We start from the raw sequence: 15,739 nt of genomic DNA, 5'->3' as shown, positions 1-15,739 counted from the left end.
TTTTTTTTTTTTTTTTTTTTGGTTCTTCGAGACAGGGTCTCACTCCGTCACCTAGGCTGGAGTGCACTGGTGTGATCTCAGCTCACTGCAACCTTCACCTCCTGGGTTCAAGTGATTCTCGTGCCCCAACCTCCCCAGTACTGGGATTACAGACATGTGCCACCACGCCCAAGTAATTTTTTTGCATTTTAATTAGAAGCGGGTTTTGCCATGTTGGCCATGCTGGTCTCAAACTCCTGGCCTCAAGTGATTCGCCTGCCTTGGCCTCCCAAAGTCCTGGGATTACAGGCTTGAGCCACTGTGCCCAGCTATATTCAAGATTGTTATTGATAGATAAGGTCTTATTTCTGCCATTTTGTTAATTACTTTTGGTTGTTTTTGAGATTCTTTGTTCTTGTCTTCCTTTCTTGTTGTTTACCTCCGATTTAGTGGTTTTCTGTGGGGCTAAGCTTTATTTTCATTCTCTTTCTTGTTTGTTTATCTGCTGTAACTTTTTTCTACATAGTTACTACAGAGTCTTCAGTTAGGCTGGTGTGGTGGCTCTTGCCTATTATCCCAGCGCTTTGGGAGGCTGAGGCAGGCAGATCGCTCGAGCTCATGAGTTTGAGACCAGCCTGGGCAACATAGTGAGACCTCGTTTCTACTAAATAAAGAGAAAAGAAATCAGCCAGGCATGGTGGCACACACCTCTAGTCTCAGCTACCCAGGAGGCTGAGGTGGGAGGATCACTTGAGCCTGGAAGATTGAGGCTGCAGTGAGCTGTGATCAGGCCACTACGCTCTAGCATGAGCATCAGAGTAAGACTGTCTCAAGGGGGAAAAAAAAGTCTTGCAGTTGTAATAGAATGTTTTAAGCTGATAGCAACTCAATTTTGGTTACAAAAAAGGATCTTAGACTTTTTCCCTCCCCCCTTCAATTTATATTTTTGTTGCCTTAATTTTCTTCTTCATATATTATGTGTTCCTTAGCTACTATTTGTAGCTGTTGTAGTTTTTGACCATTTTGAATTTAACCTTCATACTAGCAGACTGAAAATTTTATATGACATATTGTATCACTGGGGTTTGATCTGTTTGATTTATGAGTTTACCTTTACTGGCGAGTTTTTTTTTTTTTTTTGGAGACGGATTCTTGCTCTGTCACCCAGGCTGGAGTGCAGTGGTGCGATCTCAGCTCACGGCAAGCTCCGCCTCCCGGGTTCATGCCATTCTCCTGCCTCAGCCTCTCCGAGTAGCTGGGACTACAGGCGCCCGCCACCATGCCCGGCTAATTTTTTGTATTTTTAGTAGAGACGGGGTTTCACCATGGTCTCAATCTCCTGACCTCGTGATCCGCCCGCCTCGGCCTCCCAAAGTGCTGGGATTACAAGCGTGAGCCACCGTGCCCGGCCTACTGGTGAGTTTTATACTTTTGTGTGTTGTTATGATAGTGATTGTTGTCCTTTTGTTTCTAGTTTTAGCATTCAATACCTTGAATATATTAATTCTATCCCATTGTCTCCTGGTCTACAAGGTTTCTGCTGAGAAATCTGTTGATAGTAATGGAGATTCTCTTGACAATTTTCTCTTGCAGCTTTTAAAATCTTAGTCTTTGACTTTCGTTAGTTTGATTATAATGTACCTTGGAGAGGATCTTTTTGGGTTGAATCTAATTGTGAACCTTTGAACTTCCTGAATCTGGATGTCTGTATTTCTCCCACTACTTGGCGAGTTTTCAGCTATCATTTTGTCAAATAGGTTTTCTGTGCCTTTATCTCTTCTCCATCAGGCAATCTTAAAATGCAAATATTTGTTGCCTATTAATGTCCCATATGTTCCAAGGCTTTCTTTTTTATTCCTATTTGTTTTTTTTTTCCTCTTAATGGGTTATTTCAAAAGACCTGTCTTCAAGGTCAGAAATTCTTTCTTCTGCTTGATCCTAGTCTATTGTTGAAGCTCTCAATTGTATACTATTTTAATTTTTTTCATTGAATTCTTCACCTCCAAGATTTCTGTTTGGTTCTTTTTTATGATATTGATTTCTGTTGAATTTCTCATTCGTATCATGAATTGTTTTCCTGATTTCATTTAATTGTTTGTCTGTATTCGATTGTATCTTACTGAGTTTCCTTTAGATCACTATTTTGAATTCCTTTTCAGGCATTTTGTAAGTGTCATTTTCTTTGAGGTCTGTCATTGGAGACTTTTTCCCTTTTTTTTTTTTTTTGAGGCAGGATCTTGCTCTGTCACCCAGGCTGAAGTGCAGTGGCCTGATCGCAGCTCACTGCAGCCTTCTCCTCCTGGGTTTAAGTGATCCTCCCACCTCAGCCTGCTGAGTAGCTAGGACTACAGGCACATGCCACCTCACCTGACTATTTTTTTATATTTTGTAGAGACGGGTTTTGCCATTTTGCCCAGAATGGTCTTGAATTCCTGAACTCATGCTGTCTGGCTGTCTTGGCCTCCCAAAGTGCTGGGACTACAGATGTGAGCCACTGCCCCCAGCCAGGAGACTTCCTGTATTCCTTTGAGGGTGTCATGTTTCCTTGATTTTCATTTATTCTGTCCAAGATACTGGATGTTGATATCTGTGCATTTAGTAGAATAGTTGCTCTTTTCAATTTTATTGAGTAGCTAGTATATAGTGACAGTCTTTTTCCTGTAGATGGTTTTAGGGTATTAGCTGGGTATGGTGTGTTGCCTTTAGTTCTGGGTGGACTCAGTGGGTGGTGTGATAATCCTTGTCAGCTTCAGCTGTAATCTTCAGCTGTAATCCTAGTCATTGATGTTTGCAATTGCCTCAGTTGCCTAGGCTGTGGGAGTTTGCGATGGCAATGCTATAGATGCGGGTACTGAGCTGATTTTTGGCCAAGACATGTACAGGCTAAAATGGCTGCCAGGCTGTCTATCTGGTTTTCCAGGGAGGCAGTAGTTACTGCCATGGTGGCTGTTGTGCTGGTCTCAGGCCTTTGCTGCGGTGGCCTGCTGGGCTGCTCTGTGGCTATGTAGGGAGATGGGGCTACTGCCTGGTTGGCTGTTGCTTTGGGCTAGGCTCAAATGCTTTTGCGCAGTGGGGCTGGGCAGTTTGGCAGCAGTCTATGGTGGGGGGCCAGGGCTGCCACAGGACCAGCTGGACTGTGTGCTTTGGGACTGTGGGACTCTATTGTGGCCTGTTTTAGGGGACAGGACCATTGAATTGCCAGCTATCAGGCAGGGCGTGGGCAAGTGGTTCTGTGACGGGTTGTGAGGGAGTAGGGCTGCAGCAGGATTAGCTTTTTGGTTGAGTACTGCTGTGTGCATACTTGGCAGCCCAGATGGTTGTATGGAAGAGGGTTGTTGGGTAAAGCGCTGCCAGCTGTCTATTTGATGGCTTCCTTGCTGTGCAGGTCTGTCTGTTTTCTGGGTGGTTGGTAGCGCTGTGTGGGGTCTGATGCTGTGATCATCGTCACTCTGTTTGACCTAGACTCTATGTGGATGGGGTTATGGTGCTGCAGGCCATCGTGTGATCACAGTAGAATGATGGTGGGTTCTCAGGGATGAAGAGAGTCAGTTGCTACTGGTCCCCAGGGCAGGATGCACACTAGTAGTGAGTCTGGCTTCAACTTGGTGCCGTGCTACAGCAGCTTAGGACAAGGTAGGCTCCCACTCTGAGGCAATACAGCTGAATGATCTCTTGGCTACTCTCCAGACTGGATTTGTGGCCACTGAGGACTTAAGGACTCTCCTTTTTCAAGAATTGCTGGTGCCTATGGCAGCAGTGGGGACCACTGATAGGTATCTCCAGCTTACTTTTTCTCTGTAAGAAGTTCCTCTGATTTTAAGCTGATTTTGGCAAGGGAGACAGTGTGGCAGGTAGGAAGCCTCACTCCCTTCCCTGTGGTGCTATCCTGAGGCTTCCGTGCTCCACAGGGATTTTGCCCTTTCTCTGGTGCTCTGCAGCATATATCTACAGTCATTTTAGTTGAAATATAGTTATTTGTTATTTTGGTCCCTTTTTGTTGTGGGTGATGTGTGCCAGGTAACTCCGGTGGGCCATTTTTTTTTTAAACAAATCAGCATACAGATTGAGTATCCCCTATCCAAAATGCTTGAGACCAGAAGTGTTTCGGATTTTGTTTTGTTTTGTTTTGTTTTTGGATTTTGAAATATTTTATTTGCATTATATTTACTTGTTGGGCATCCCAAATCTGAAATATGCTCCAAAATCCAAAATCTGAAGTGCTCCAAGGAACATTTCCTTTGAGCATCATGTTGGTACTCAAAAAGTTTTGGATTTTGGAGCATTTTGGATTTCAGATTTTTGGTTGGGATGTTCAACCTGTATAATCTTTAGATCACCTGTTCAGCAAATCGACAAACACCGAGGACAGTTTCTGTCTTCAACGAAGTTGATAGTCAGGTAGCCAGGGAGAGCTAATCAGTGAATAATAATAACCTGGTACTGGTAGGAAAGAGCACCAACCACAACCACAGAAGGCTTCTTGGAGGAGCTGATCTCTGAACTGAGTTTTGAAGGATGAGTAACTAGGTAGCGATGCAGAGAAAGAGAAAATATGAGCAGGGATATAAAAGCAGTATATTATCATGCATAGCAATATACTAAGCTGCAATATCATACTAAACTACAAGCAGTTTAGTGCTTTCTAGTTGGGGGTAATGTTTAATATAGGGGATCTGTAATGAGGTAAGTTGGAGAGGAAAACAAAAGCCAGGTTCTGCAACAACTTAGCTTTGTAGCCTCGAGTCCATCTTGCTTAAAAAGTGAATAGTTTCCAATCCCTTTGGCCTATAGCAGTATGAAAAATTTTCTGATACGGGTTATATCAGAAAATTCAAAACCATGTAAAAGAGGTTAGCTTTTACTTGTTTATAAGTGCCCTATTTGTGGGGCAAAGAAACTTGAGGTCCCAGTAAGCAGATTCATGGGACTATTTAGAATACAGTCACTACTTTTATAAGCCTTAAGAAGTCATTAACCTTAAAAATTACAACATTTTCAGACTGTTAGGTTATAGACTTTTATGCCTGTAAGTCTGCCCATGACTGGTCTTTCCCAGGGTAAATGCAGATATTCCTAGTTAGTGGCAGTTTTATGTCTGATGTACTTACCACCTAGTTGCATAGACTTACGTTATTTACACCAGTTGAGCAGTTTTTGCTCTTAAAGCAGGTGTAATAATTGGTAAATATCTTGTATCTAAATTTCACATACATTTAATAAGGCTCTCTAGTGAAATGGTTTTCTCAGTGTTAAGTAAGGTTTTCATAGCATTAACTACCTAAATTTAGGTTGTTAAGTAGTGCTAGTAGTACAGTTGGAGAGATTCCGTCTTAATCTAAACATACTTGTCTTGGTTAAAGTATACCAGAATGTAGCTTTTTTTTCTCATTGGTGAGGTGCACTTTATAATGAACTCATTATCTTTTTGGTCCAAATCTGTTTCTCTATGTTTTTGTAAATGATACTATCATCTGCTAAGTCATGAACCAGAGGAATTTGGGAATAGTTTTTCTATGTCTCACATCCATTGAGTCACAACTCTTATCAGTTCTTCCTTCTTGACATCCCCTAAATCCATCCTTTCTCCATTTCCACTGGTCCTGCAGTAATAGACTTCTCACCATTTTTCAAGTAGATTACTATGCTATAGGACTCTTTGTGTTTGTGGACTTAAAATGGAAAGCTTCACCTATTCTTAGGTGACATTGAAAATGTATTTCAAGTAATATTTAATTTTGGGGGGCACAAATTTGCATAATACTCCCTCTGTGCTTCTGTGTTGGGTGAGCGCGCAGCTGAGGGCATTGGAGGAGGGCACTGGGAATTATGGATGAAGCAACTTACTGTGAAGTCATGAAAACTTTTATTCTAGTAGAAAAAAGCCAACAGCTAATGCTGGTGGTAAAACTAGAGAGAGATTTAGGAGGTCTTAAGCGTTTATAGTTCTTATTTATAAAATTGTTGTTTGGATTTAAAAAATGGATGTTAGATATGACATTGGCTCAGATCTATGTAACAAAAGAAAAAGTGGTTTTGAAACTACTTTAGTCAAAATAGTACAGCAGTTGTTTTTGTGGAATCATAGGAAGGGTGTTAACTTGAGTAAGGATATTCCCCAGGAACACATAATTTTCTATGGAAAATTTGATTAGAGAAAAGATCTGAGTCTGTATAAGCATTTCTGCATTTATTAACTTAGGAATTAGAGAAGATCTCAGATAAATTTCTTAATGTCTAAGACCTGCTCCAACAGCCTCTGAAACTGGTCTTTTTGCTTTCATTTTGATTCCTTATGGTCCATTAGTCATACTGTTGCAAGATGGGCTTTATGAAATATAAATCTATGTTCTCCCTTACTTGAAATGAGTAAGTTGCCTAATCTCAGCCTCAGTTCTCATCTAGAAAATGGGGGTGAGAGGTATATGGGATTATTGGGAAGAATAAACTGGAAAAATATAAGTAAAATATTTTATACATTGTTGAGCTCATTAGATGTTTAACAGAGATTGTGTAATAATTATTTATAAGGCAAACCCCTTACTATGGCAAATGAGGCTCTTTATTATCCTATCTGTACTGCCTCATTTTCAGGAGCCCTATCTTACGTTCCATTCGTAAAACCACTTAATATTTCCCACTTGGCATTTGCACTGTGATTTTCATTTCTCCAAGTATACCTCTCCCTGCCTGTACCTTAATACTGCTTGTTCTCTCCGTTCCCATGGCATCATTCATAGATGTGTATTACAGCATTTCATACCATATTGCAGTAATCTCTTTTCTTGTCAGTTTCCCTTACTAGTCTGTGAGATTGTTGAGTGTACAGCTGTTGTCTTTTTATTTTTGTATTCTTGTTCCTAGTAACGGTAGACATATAATTGAATGGTTGCTAAATATTTGTTTAATTGAATGCATGAATGAATGAACAGATGAATGGAAAGAAGAATGAAAAGGAGTGGAGAGTAGTCATTAAGGGAAAGGATTTTGGAGCCTGGATTTATCTCCTAGCTCTGGAATTTATTCTTTGTGACCGTCAATGTGTTACTTAATCTTTTTGTGCCTTTTCTCCATATATAAAATGGGACTAATATAGTATTTACTTCTCAGGGTTATAGTGAGGATTTAAATGAGTTAATATATGTCTAAAGCCCTTAGAATAGTACATGACACATAGTGGCCGGGCGCGGTGGCTCACGCCTGTAATCACAGCACTTTAGGAGGCTGAGGCAGGCAGATCACCTGAGGTCAGGAGTTCGAGACTAGCCTGCCCAACATGGCGAAACCCCATCTCTACTAAAAATACAAAAAATTAACCAGGCATGGTGGTGGGCACCTGTAATCACAGCTACTCAGGAGGCTGAGGCAGGAGAATTGCTTGAACCTGGGAGGTGGAGGTTGCAGTGAGCTGAGATCATGCCACTGCACTCCAGCCTGGGTGACAAGAGCAAAACTCCATCTCAGGAAAAAAAAAAAGCGTAGTACGTGACACATAGTAAGCTCTATTTAGGTGTTAGCTGCTGCTAGTATTTTTATTTTCCTGATGATTCGGAACCCATAGCATCTTTACTGTCATGAATAATATTATCTTTATGCACTTAAATTGGCTATAGACTCTGAACTTTAAGATAATGTTCAACTCATAAAAGTTGTTTTATATGCTCTGGTTTTTTCTCTTTATAGGGCTCTATGGAGCAAGTCAGTTCTCATTTCTTGGAGCAGACCCTTGACAAGAAGCTGATGTCAGATCTGAGGGTACCTTTTATTCTTTGTTGTTTAAACTGGGTTTCTGTAACCAATGTAGGGGGGCAGTATGCTGAGTTGTGTTGATTTAACTTAGCAGCATTTGTTAAATTAACGTATGATAACTATATTACATTTTAATTTAAAATCTTAGTAAATTGAAGGAAATAACAAGTGACTTCATTAAATTTTGTATTATTGTAATGAAATACTTTGCACAGGTTATGCTTCACAAAAAAGTGGCAAGATTAATTTTCTAAGCCAGGTGCAGTGGCTCACACCTGTAATCCTAGCACTTTGGGAGGCTGAGGCAGGTGGATCACTTGCAGCCGGGAGTTTGAGACCAGCCCGGCCAACATGATGGACCCCGTCTCAACTAAAAAACAAAAATTAGCTGGGTGTGGTGGCATGCGCCTGTAGTCCCAGCTACTTGGGTGACTGAGGCAGAGAATCACTTGAACCCTGGAGACCAGAGGTTGCAGTGAGCCGAGATCGCACCACTGCACTCCAGCCTGGGCAACAGAGTAGGACTCTGTCTCAAAAAAAACCCCAAAAAACAACAACAAAAAAACCCCAGAAAACCCCAAAAGATTAATTTTCTGTTTGTTAGGAACTACAAAGGCCCATTCTCATTTTGTGAGATGGTATGACATTTTAGGACTCCTTTTCAGCAGCAGTTACCATGGAAGAGTGAGTAAAGCCTTACTCCAAACAGTAACAAAATACCCCCCCACCCCACGCCATTTTTTCTTCTTTTTTTTTGAAACAGGGTCTCACTCTGTTGCCCAGGCTGGAATGCAGTGGCACAATCATTGCTCAATGCAGCTTTGATCTCCTGGGCTCAAGCATTCCTCCCACCTCACCCTCCTGAAGTAGCCGGGACTACAGGCATACCTCACCATGCCCAGCTAATTTTTTTTTATCTTTAGTAGAGATGAGGTCTTGCTGTGTTCCCCATGTTGGTCTTGAACCCCTGAGCCCAAGCAATCTTCTTGCCTCTGCCTCCCAAAGTGCTAGGATTACAGATGTGAGCCATTGTGCCTGGCCCCAAATGCCTCTTATGAAATGCCCTTAAGCTTTGATTGTAATGGTTCACTAACGTGGTTTACAGAACCAAATTTGAGTCTGAGAAAATAATATGTACATTCATTGTTAGTACCTCAATTTTGAAATTATAAAAGTGATATTATAGAGTTGTAGAATTTTTGATAAGGGAAAGGAAAACAATTTACCCATATGCCTGCTACCCTAATATAATGACTTTGGTCATTTTGGTATATGTCTCTCAGCTCTTTTTCTTGTGCATGTTTTTTTGCTTGTTTGTTTTGTTTTGTTTGAGACAGGGTCTCGCTCTGTCGCCCAGGCTGGAGTGCAGTGGTGCGATCTTGGTTCACTGCAACCTCTGCCTCCCGGGCTTAAGTGATCCTCTCACCTCGGCCTCCTGAGTAGCTGGGACTACAGGTGTGTACCACCACACCTGGCTAATTTTTTGTAGTTTTTTAGAGATGGGGTTTCATGAGAGGCTGATGTATAAAGCAGAGTGCCAGGTCGTTAATTTGTGATGAGAACCATAACTGTCAAGTGGACTGGATACACCAACCAGTATATTCCACCTTAGATAATCTCTGTGTAAAGTGAGTTTACTAGATTATTTAGTGACTGTACTGTAGCTGAAATAGAATGCAATGTTGCCAAATAGAGAAATACTTCTACTGGGACTGAAGATAATTTTTTTTTTTTTGAGGCGGAGTCTCGCTCTGTTGCCAGGCTGGAGTGCAATGGTATGATCTTGGCTCACTGCAACCTCCGCCTCCCGAGTAGCTGGGACTACAGGCACGTGTCACCACGCCCAGCTAATTTTTGTACTTTTAGTAGAGCTGGAGTTTCACCATGTTGGCCAGGATGGTCTCAATCGCCTGACTTCATGATCAGCCTGCATTGGCCTCCCAAAGTGCTGGGATTACAGGCATGAGCCACCTGCGCCCTGCCCGATAATTGTTTTCTTAGAGTCAATGTATTGTCTACCCAAGATGGTTTTTGGAGGGGCACTGCCATTATTTGCCTCTCTGGCTCTCTCTTTCCTATGTTGCTGCCACAGCAAACGTAACCAACTTTCTTAACACATTCTTCAGCTATCTTTATCCTCTTTAATTAGGTACTTTCCGCTATTGTAGACCAGCAAGGCTTTGGTTTCATTTTAAGTTGAATTTGCATTTCTCTTGTATGAACTACTGATAATTTTTACAAATGTAACTCTCAAAGAGCAGTTTTACTTTCTGCCTTCCCATGTTCTCAGGGTTCATCTTAGTGTTGCTTCATGAACCTCCTACAATTGGTAATTGTTGTTGTCCTTTGCAGAGGAAACGTACTGCACATGAACGTGCCAAGGAACTTTACAGTTCAGGGGAGTTTTCCAGTGGCAGAAAGTGGGGAGATGATGCTCCCAAGGAAGAAGTAGATACTGGGGCTGTGAACTTAATTGAGTCAGGAGCTTGTGGAGCTTTTGTTCATGGGTTGGAAGATGAGATGTATGGTAAGTATGACTGTATAATAGCAATAGCACTCTTTAAGTGACTGCTGTGTATCAGGCATTGTACTCGGTGATACACATGTATCGTTTCATTTAATCCTCACAGTAACTCTGGGAAGTACTTACTATGCTTTTTATTTCACACACAGGAGAGACTGAGGCCCCAGTAGTATAAGACAATGGTAAAGAGCAAGAGATTTGGGTTCAGTCAATCTATGTTTAAATTCCAGCATTTTTATAAAACAGGGATAATAATAACTATCTTTCTGAGTTGTGAGAATTAAATGAGGTTCTGTATACATAAAGCACTTGGCATAATACATGTGCCTATTTATAATAAGCACTTAGTAATTGGTAATTAAAATTGATATTAATAAAAATAATAACTTGATATTACTTACCCAGCTAGTAAGAGACAGAGCAAGATTTAAACCTAGGTATGTCTGACTGCCAAACCTTTATATGACTGATGAATATTTTATTTCACCTTCATTATTGAAAGATATTTTTGGGCCAGGCATGGTGGCTCACACCTGTAATCGCAGCACTTTGGGAGGCTGAGCCTGGAGGATCACTTGAGGCCAGGAGTTCAAGACCAGCCTGGTTAACATGGTGAAATCCTGGATCTACTAAAAATACAAAAAATAGCTGGTATGGTGGCATGCACCTGTAATCTCAGCTACTAGAGAGGCTCAGACACAAGAATCACTTGAACTCAGGAGGCAGAAGTTGCAGTGAGCTGAGATCGTGCCACTGCACTCCAGCCTGGACAAGCAACAGAGCAAAACTCTGTCTCAAAAAATAAATAAATAAATACATAAATAAATATAGAAAGATATTTTTGTGGGAATACAATTCTAGATTAATAAGTTTTTTTTTCCAAGAGTCTTTTATTTTTTGAGACAGGGTCTCACTGTCACCCAGGCTAGAGTGTAGTGGTGTGATCACAGCTCACTGAAGCCTTGACTTCCTGGACCCAAGCAATCCTCCCACCTCAGCCTCTCGAGTAGCTCGGACCAGAAGCACGTGTCACCATGCCCGGCTAATTTTTTAATTTTTTGTAGAGACAGGGCTTCCCTATATTGTCCAAGCCAGTCTTGAACTCCTGGGCTCAAGTGATCCTTTTGCCTTGGCCTCCTAAAGTGTTGAGATTGCGGGCGTGAGCCACTGTGCGTGGCCTCTACCAGTCTTTTAATGATATTGCTCTATAGTTTTCTGTTGAGAAATCTGCTATCATTTTTATCTTCCTCTGTATATAATGTGTCTTTTTATCTCAAGCTGCTTTTAAGATTTCGCTTTATCACTGGTTTTAAGCAATTTGATTATGATATGCCTGGGTATAGTATAGTTCATGTCATGTTTCTTTTGTTTGGAGTGTGTTGAGCTTCTTGAATCAAATAGTTTTCATCACAGTTGGAAATTTTTTTTTTTACTATTATTTCTTTCTTTCTTTTTTTGGGGGGGGAGGGGTGGGGCGGGGACAGAGTTTTGCCCAGGCTGAAGTACAGTGGTGTGATCGCGGCTCACTGCAACCTCTGCCTCCTGGGTTCAGGCAATTCTCATGCTTCAGCCTCCCGAGTAGCTGGGACTGCAGTTGCCCATCACCACTCTCGGCTAATTTTTGTATTTTTAGTAGAGACGGGGTTTTGCCATGTTGCCGAGGCTGGTCTCAAACTCCTGAGCTCAACTTATCTGCCCGCTTCAGCCTCCCAAAGTGCTGGGATTATAGGTGTGAGCCACCATACCCAGCCACTATTATTTTTTTAAATTTCTCTGACACTACAGGCCCTTTGGCAACTTTAATTACACATGCATTAGGATACTGACATTGTTTTACAGCTCAGTGATGCTCTATCCTTCCTTCCTTCCTTCCTTCCTTCCTTCCTTCCTTCCTTCCTTCCTTCCTTCCTTCCTTCCTTCCTTCCTCCAGTTTTTATTTTCTCTTTGGGTTCAATTTTAGATAGTATCTATTGCTTTGTCTTTGAGTGTTGCAAGATATAATCTGATGTTAATCCCACCCAGTATATTTTTCATCTCAGACATGTAGTTTTTGTCTCCAGAAGTTTGATTAGAATTTGGGTTTTTTCCATCCTGGACCACATAAGGAGACCCTATCTCTACAAAAAAATTTAAAATTAGCCAGACATGGTTGTGCATGCCTTTAATCCCAGCTACTTGGGAGGCTGTGGGAGGAGGATTGTTTGAGCCCAGGAGTTAGAGGTTGCAGGGAGCCATGATCACACAAGTGCACTCCAGTCTGGGTGACAGAGCAAGACCCTGTCTCAAAAAAAAGAAGAAATAATTTGGGTCTTTTTAGTATCTACCATGTCTTTCTTAACATACTTAATCTTTCCTCTAGCTTTGTCAACAGATAAAATGTTTATAACTGTCTTACTATCCTTGTTTACTAGGTCTATTATTTCTGTGATTCCTAGGTTGGTTTTGATTGATTTTTTTCCCTCCTGTATTATATATTATTCCATCTTGTATATATTCCATCCTGTGTCTTTTCATGTCTGATAATTTTTAATTGGATGCCAGACATTATAGATTTCACTTTATTGGATACTGAACATTATTTTATTCCTATAAATATTTTTGAGCTTTGTTCTGGGATCTACTTTTTCAGGTCTTATACTTTGTTAGGCAGGATTAGAGTAGCATTTAGCCTACAACTTACTTTTCTCCACTGGTGAAGCAAAAAACTCTTCTTTTTCACTACTTGAAGCAAAAAACCTCTTCTTTTCTTTTTTCTTTCTTTATTTTTATTTTATTTTATTATTATTATTTTTTTGAGACAGGATCTTGCTCTGTTGCTCAGGCTGGAGTGCCAAGGTACAGTCGTGGCTCGCTGCAGCCTTGACCTCCTGGGCTCAAACGACCTTCCCACCTCAGCCTCCTGAGTAACTAGGACCACAGGTGGGCACCACCACCCCTGGCTAATTTTTGTATTTTTTGTAGAGATGGGGTTTTGCCATGTTGCCCAGGCCAGGCTTGAAGTCCTGGCCTCAAGCAATCTGGCCACCTTGGCCTCCCAGAGTTTTAGGATGACAGACGTAAGCCACCACACCTGGCTGCAAAATTCTTCTAAGTTAACTGTGGTTTTATAGGCCCTGCGTGACCTCTGGAGATTGTTTCCTCTCATTGTTTTGAGTGGTTCTTTTCCAGGCCTCAGATGGTCTCTGTCTCATAGATCAGAATTCAGCTGAAGACTTGAGGTGACCATCTGCAGATCTCCCACGCTCTCTGTCTCTCTGTGTAGTTCTCTACTTTCCAGTAATTCGCTCTATGAACTCTAGCCACATTGGACTTCCCAAACTCCTAGCTCAATCTTCTCAACTCAGGGAGAGAAGACCTAGTGCCTGGAGTCTCTCTAAACTGAATTGCTCTAATCATTGAGATCACCTCATTTATTTCCCATCTCTCAGGGATTGCAGTCCTTTATTGCCAGATGCCCAGTGTCTGGAATGCTGTTGTTTCATATATTTTGTCTCTGTCTCATCCTTGGAGGATAAAGCTGATCCTCATTACTCCATCTTGTAATAGACGTCCTATAAAGCCCCTGTGATTTCCATATGCTATCTGTCTCACGTAGATCTCAGAATTTCAGTGCTTTGAGATGATTGACTCCAGCCTCTTCATTATCAGCAAGGGTAACAGACCTGGTGAGGTAATTTTGATTGTCCACATTTTACAGTAAACTTGTGCAAGAGACCTGTGCCAGGTCTTAAAAATGCCTATAAAATCATACCTCAGGATAGAACTACTTCTTAGAAGGGCAAGAATATTATTTTTGAAAGGAAGTTTTTCATCAGTAGATATAAGAATTGGGTTATCCTATCATTTGTTCTAAAATGTTCCATATGTATAGAAAGTAAATCTACCTCTGCTTTTTGATTCTCTATGAACTTAAAATATGAATTACAATTTAAATTATATTGGGTAATAAGGAAGTCCAGTTATTAAAACCTATTTTACTCTAAAATGAGTAACTGAAACCTATTTTGTTTCTATTAGCATTTTTGCTTTTAGTTTCTACAACTGAATTTCATCACTTTTAACATTTATATGATTTAGTTATACAGTTTTCAGTTTGCCATTAACATTTTTTAAATACATTTTTTTTTATACTTTTAAGTTCTGGGGTACATGTGCAGAATGTGCAGGTTTGTTACATATGTATACACGTGCCATGGTGGTTTGCTGTACCTGTCAACCCATCATCTACATTAGGTATTTCTCCTAATGCTATCCCTACCCCCTCCCCCTACCCCCGACAGGCCCCAGTGTGTGATGCCCCCGCACCTTCAGTGTCCATGTGTTCTCATTGTTTAACTCCCACTTATGAGTGAGAACAGGCAGTGTTTGGTTTTCTGTTCTTGTGTTAGTTTGCTGAGAATGATGGTTTCCAGCTTCATCCATGTCCCTGCAAAAAACATGAACTCATCCTTTTTTATGGCTGCATAGTATTCCATGGTGTATATGTGCCACATTTTCTTTATCCAGTCTATCATTGATGGGCCTTTGGGTTGGTTCCAAGTCTTTACTATTGTGACAGTGCTGCAATAAACATACGTGTGCATGTGTTTTTTTGTTGTTGTTGTTGTTGTTTTGAGACAGTCTCGCTCTGTCGCCCAGGCTGGAGTGCAGTGGCGCAATCTCGGCTCACTGCAAGCTCCGCCTCCCAGGTTCACGCCATTCTCCTGCCTTAGCCTCTCCGAGTAGCTGGGACTATAGGCGCGCACCACCACGCCTGGCTAATTTTTTGTATTTTTAGTAGAGACGGGGTTTCACCGTGGTCTCGATCTTCTGACCTCGTGATCCGCCCGCCTCGGCCTCCCAAAGTGCTGGGATTACAAGCGTGAGCCACCGCGCCCGGCCGCATGTGTTTTTATAGTAGAATGATTTATAATCCTTTGGGTATATGCCCAGTAATGGAATTGCTGGGTCAAATGGTATTTCTGGTTCTAGATCCTTGAGGAATTGCCACACTGTCTTCCACAATGGCTGAACTAATTTATACTCCCACCAACAGTGTAAAAGTGTTCCTGTTTCTCCACATCTTTGCCAGCATCTATTGTTTCCTGACTTTTTAATGATCGCCATTCTAACTGGTGTGAGATGGTATTTCATTGTGGTTTTGATTTGCATTTCTCTAATGACCAGTGATGATGAGCTTTTTTTCATATGTTTGTTGGTCGCATAAATGTCTTCTTTTGAGAAGTGTCTGTTCATATCCTTCACCCACTTTTTGATGGGGTCATAGTTTGTGTTTTTTTTTTTTTTGTAAATTTGTTTAAGTTCCTTGTAGATTCTGGATATTAGCTCTTTGTCAGATGGATAGATTACAAACATTTTCTTCCATTCTTAGGTTGCCTGTTCACTCTGATGATAGTTTCTTTTGCTGCGCAGAAGCTCTTTAGTTTAATTAGATCCCATATGTCAATTTTGGCTTCATTGCCATTGCTTTTGGTGTTTTAGTCATGAAGT

At 41.1% G+C, this 15,739-nt stretch overlaps 1 protein-coding gene across 3 annotated transcripts in view; it reads left to right on the top strand.

The window, feature by feature from the left end:
- INTS4 (integrator complex subunit 4) overlaps window positions 1-15,739 on the top strand; it is a 133,036-nt gene that overhangs the window by 61,065 nt on the left and 56,232 nt on the right. For all 3 annotated transcript variants that reach the window (XM_058446646.1, XM_032167003.2, XM_058446644.1), the window contains exons 9-10: window positions 7,660-7,731; window positions 10,078-10,252. In XM_058446646.1, the coding sequence (XP_058302629.1) occupies window positions 7,660-7,731; window positions 10,078-10,252 (247 nt within the window). The remainder of the gene's footprint in view (window positions 1-7,659; window positions 7,732-10,077; window positions 10,253-15,739) is intronic.

Source organism: Hylobates moloch, unplaced genomic scaffold (assembly GCF_009828535.3).
Source record: "Hylobates moloch isolate HMO894 unplaced genomic scaffold, HMol_V3 SCAFFOLD_11, whole genome shotgun sequence".
Lineage (NCBI taxonomy): Eukaryota > Metazoa > Chordata > Mammalia > Primates > Hylobatidae > Hylobates > Hylobates moloch.
This window is presented reverse-complemented; position numbering and strand designations above follow the sequence as displayed.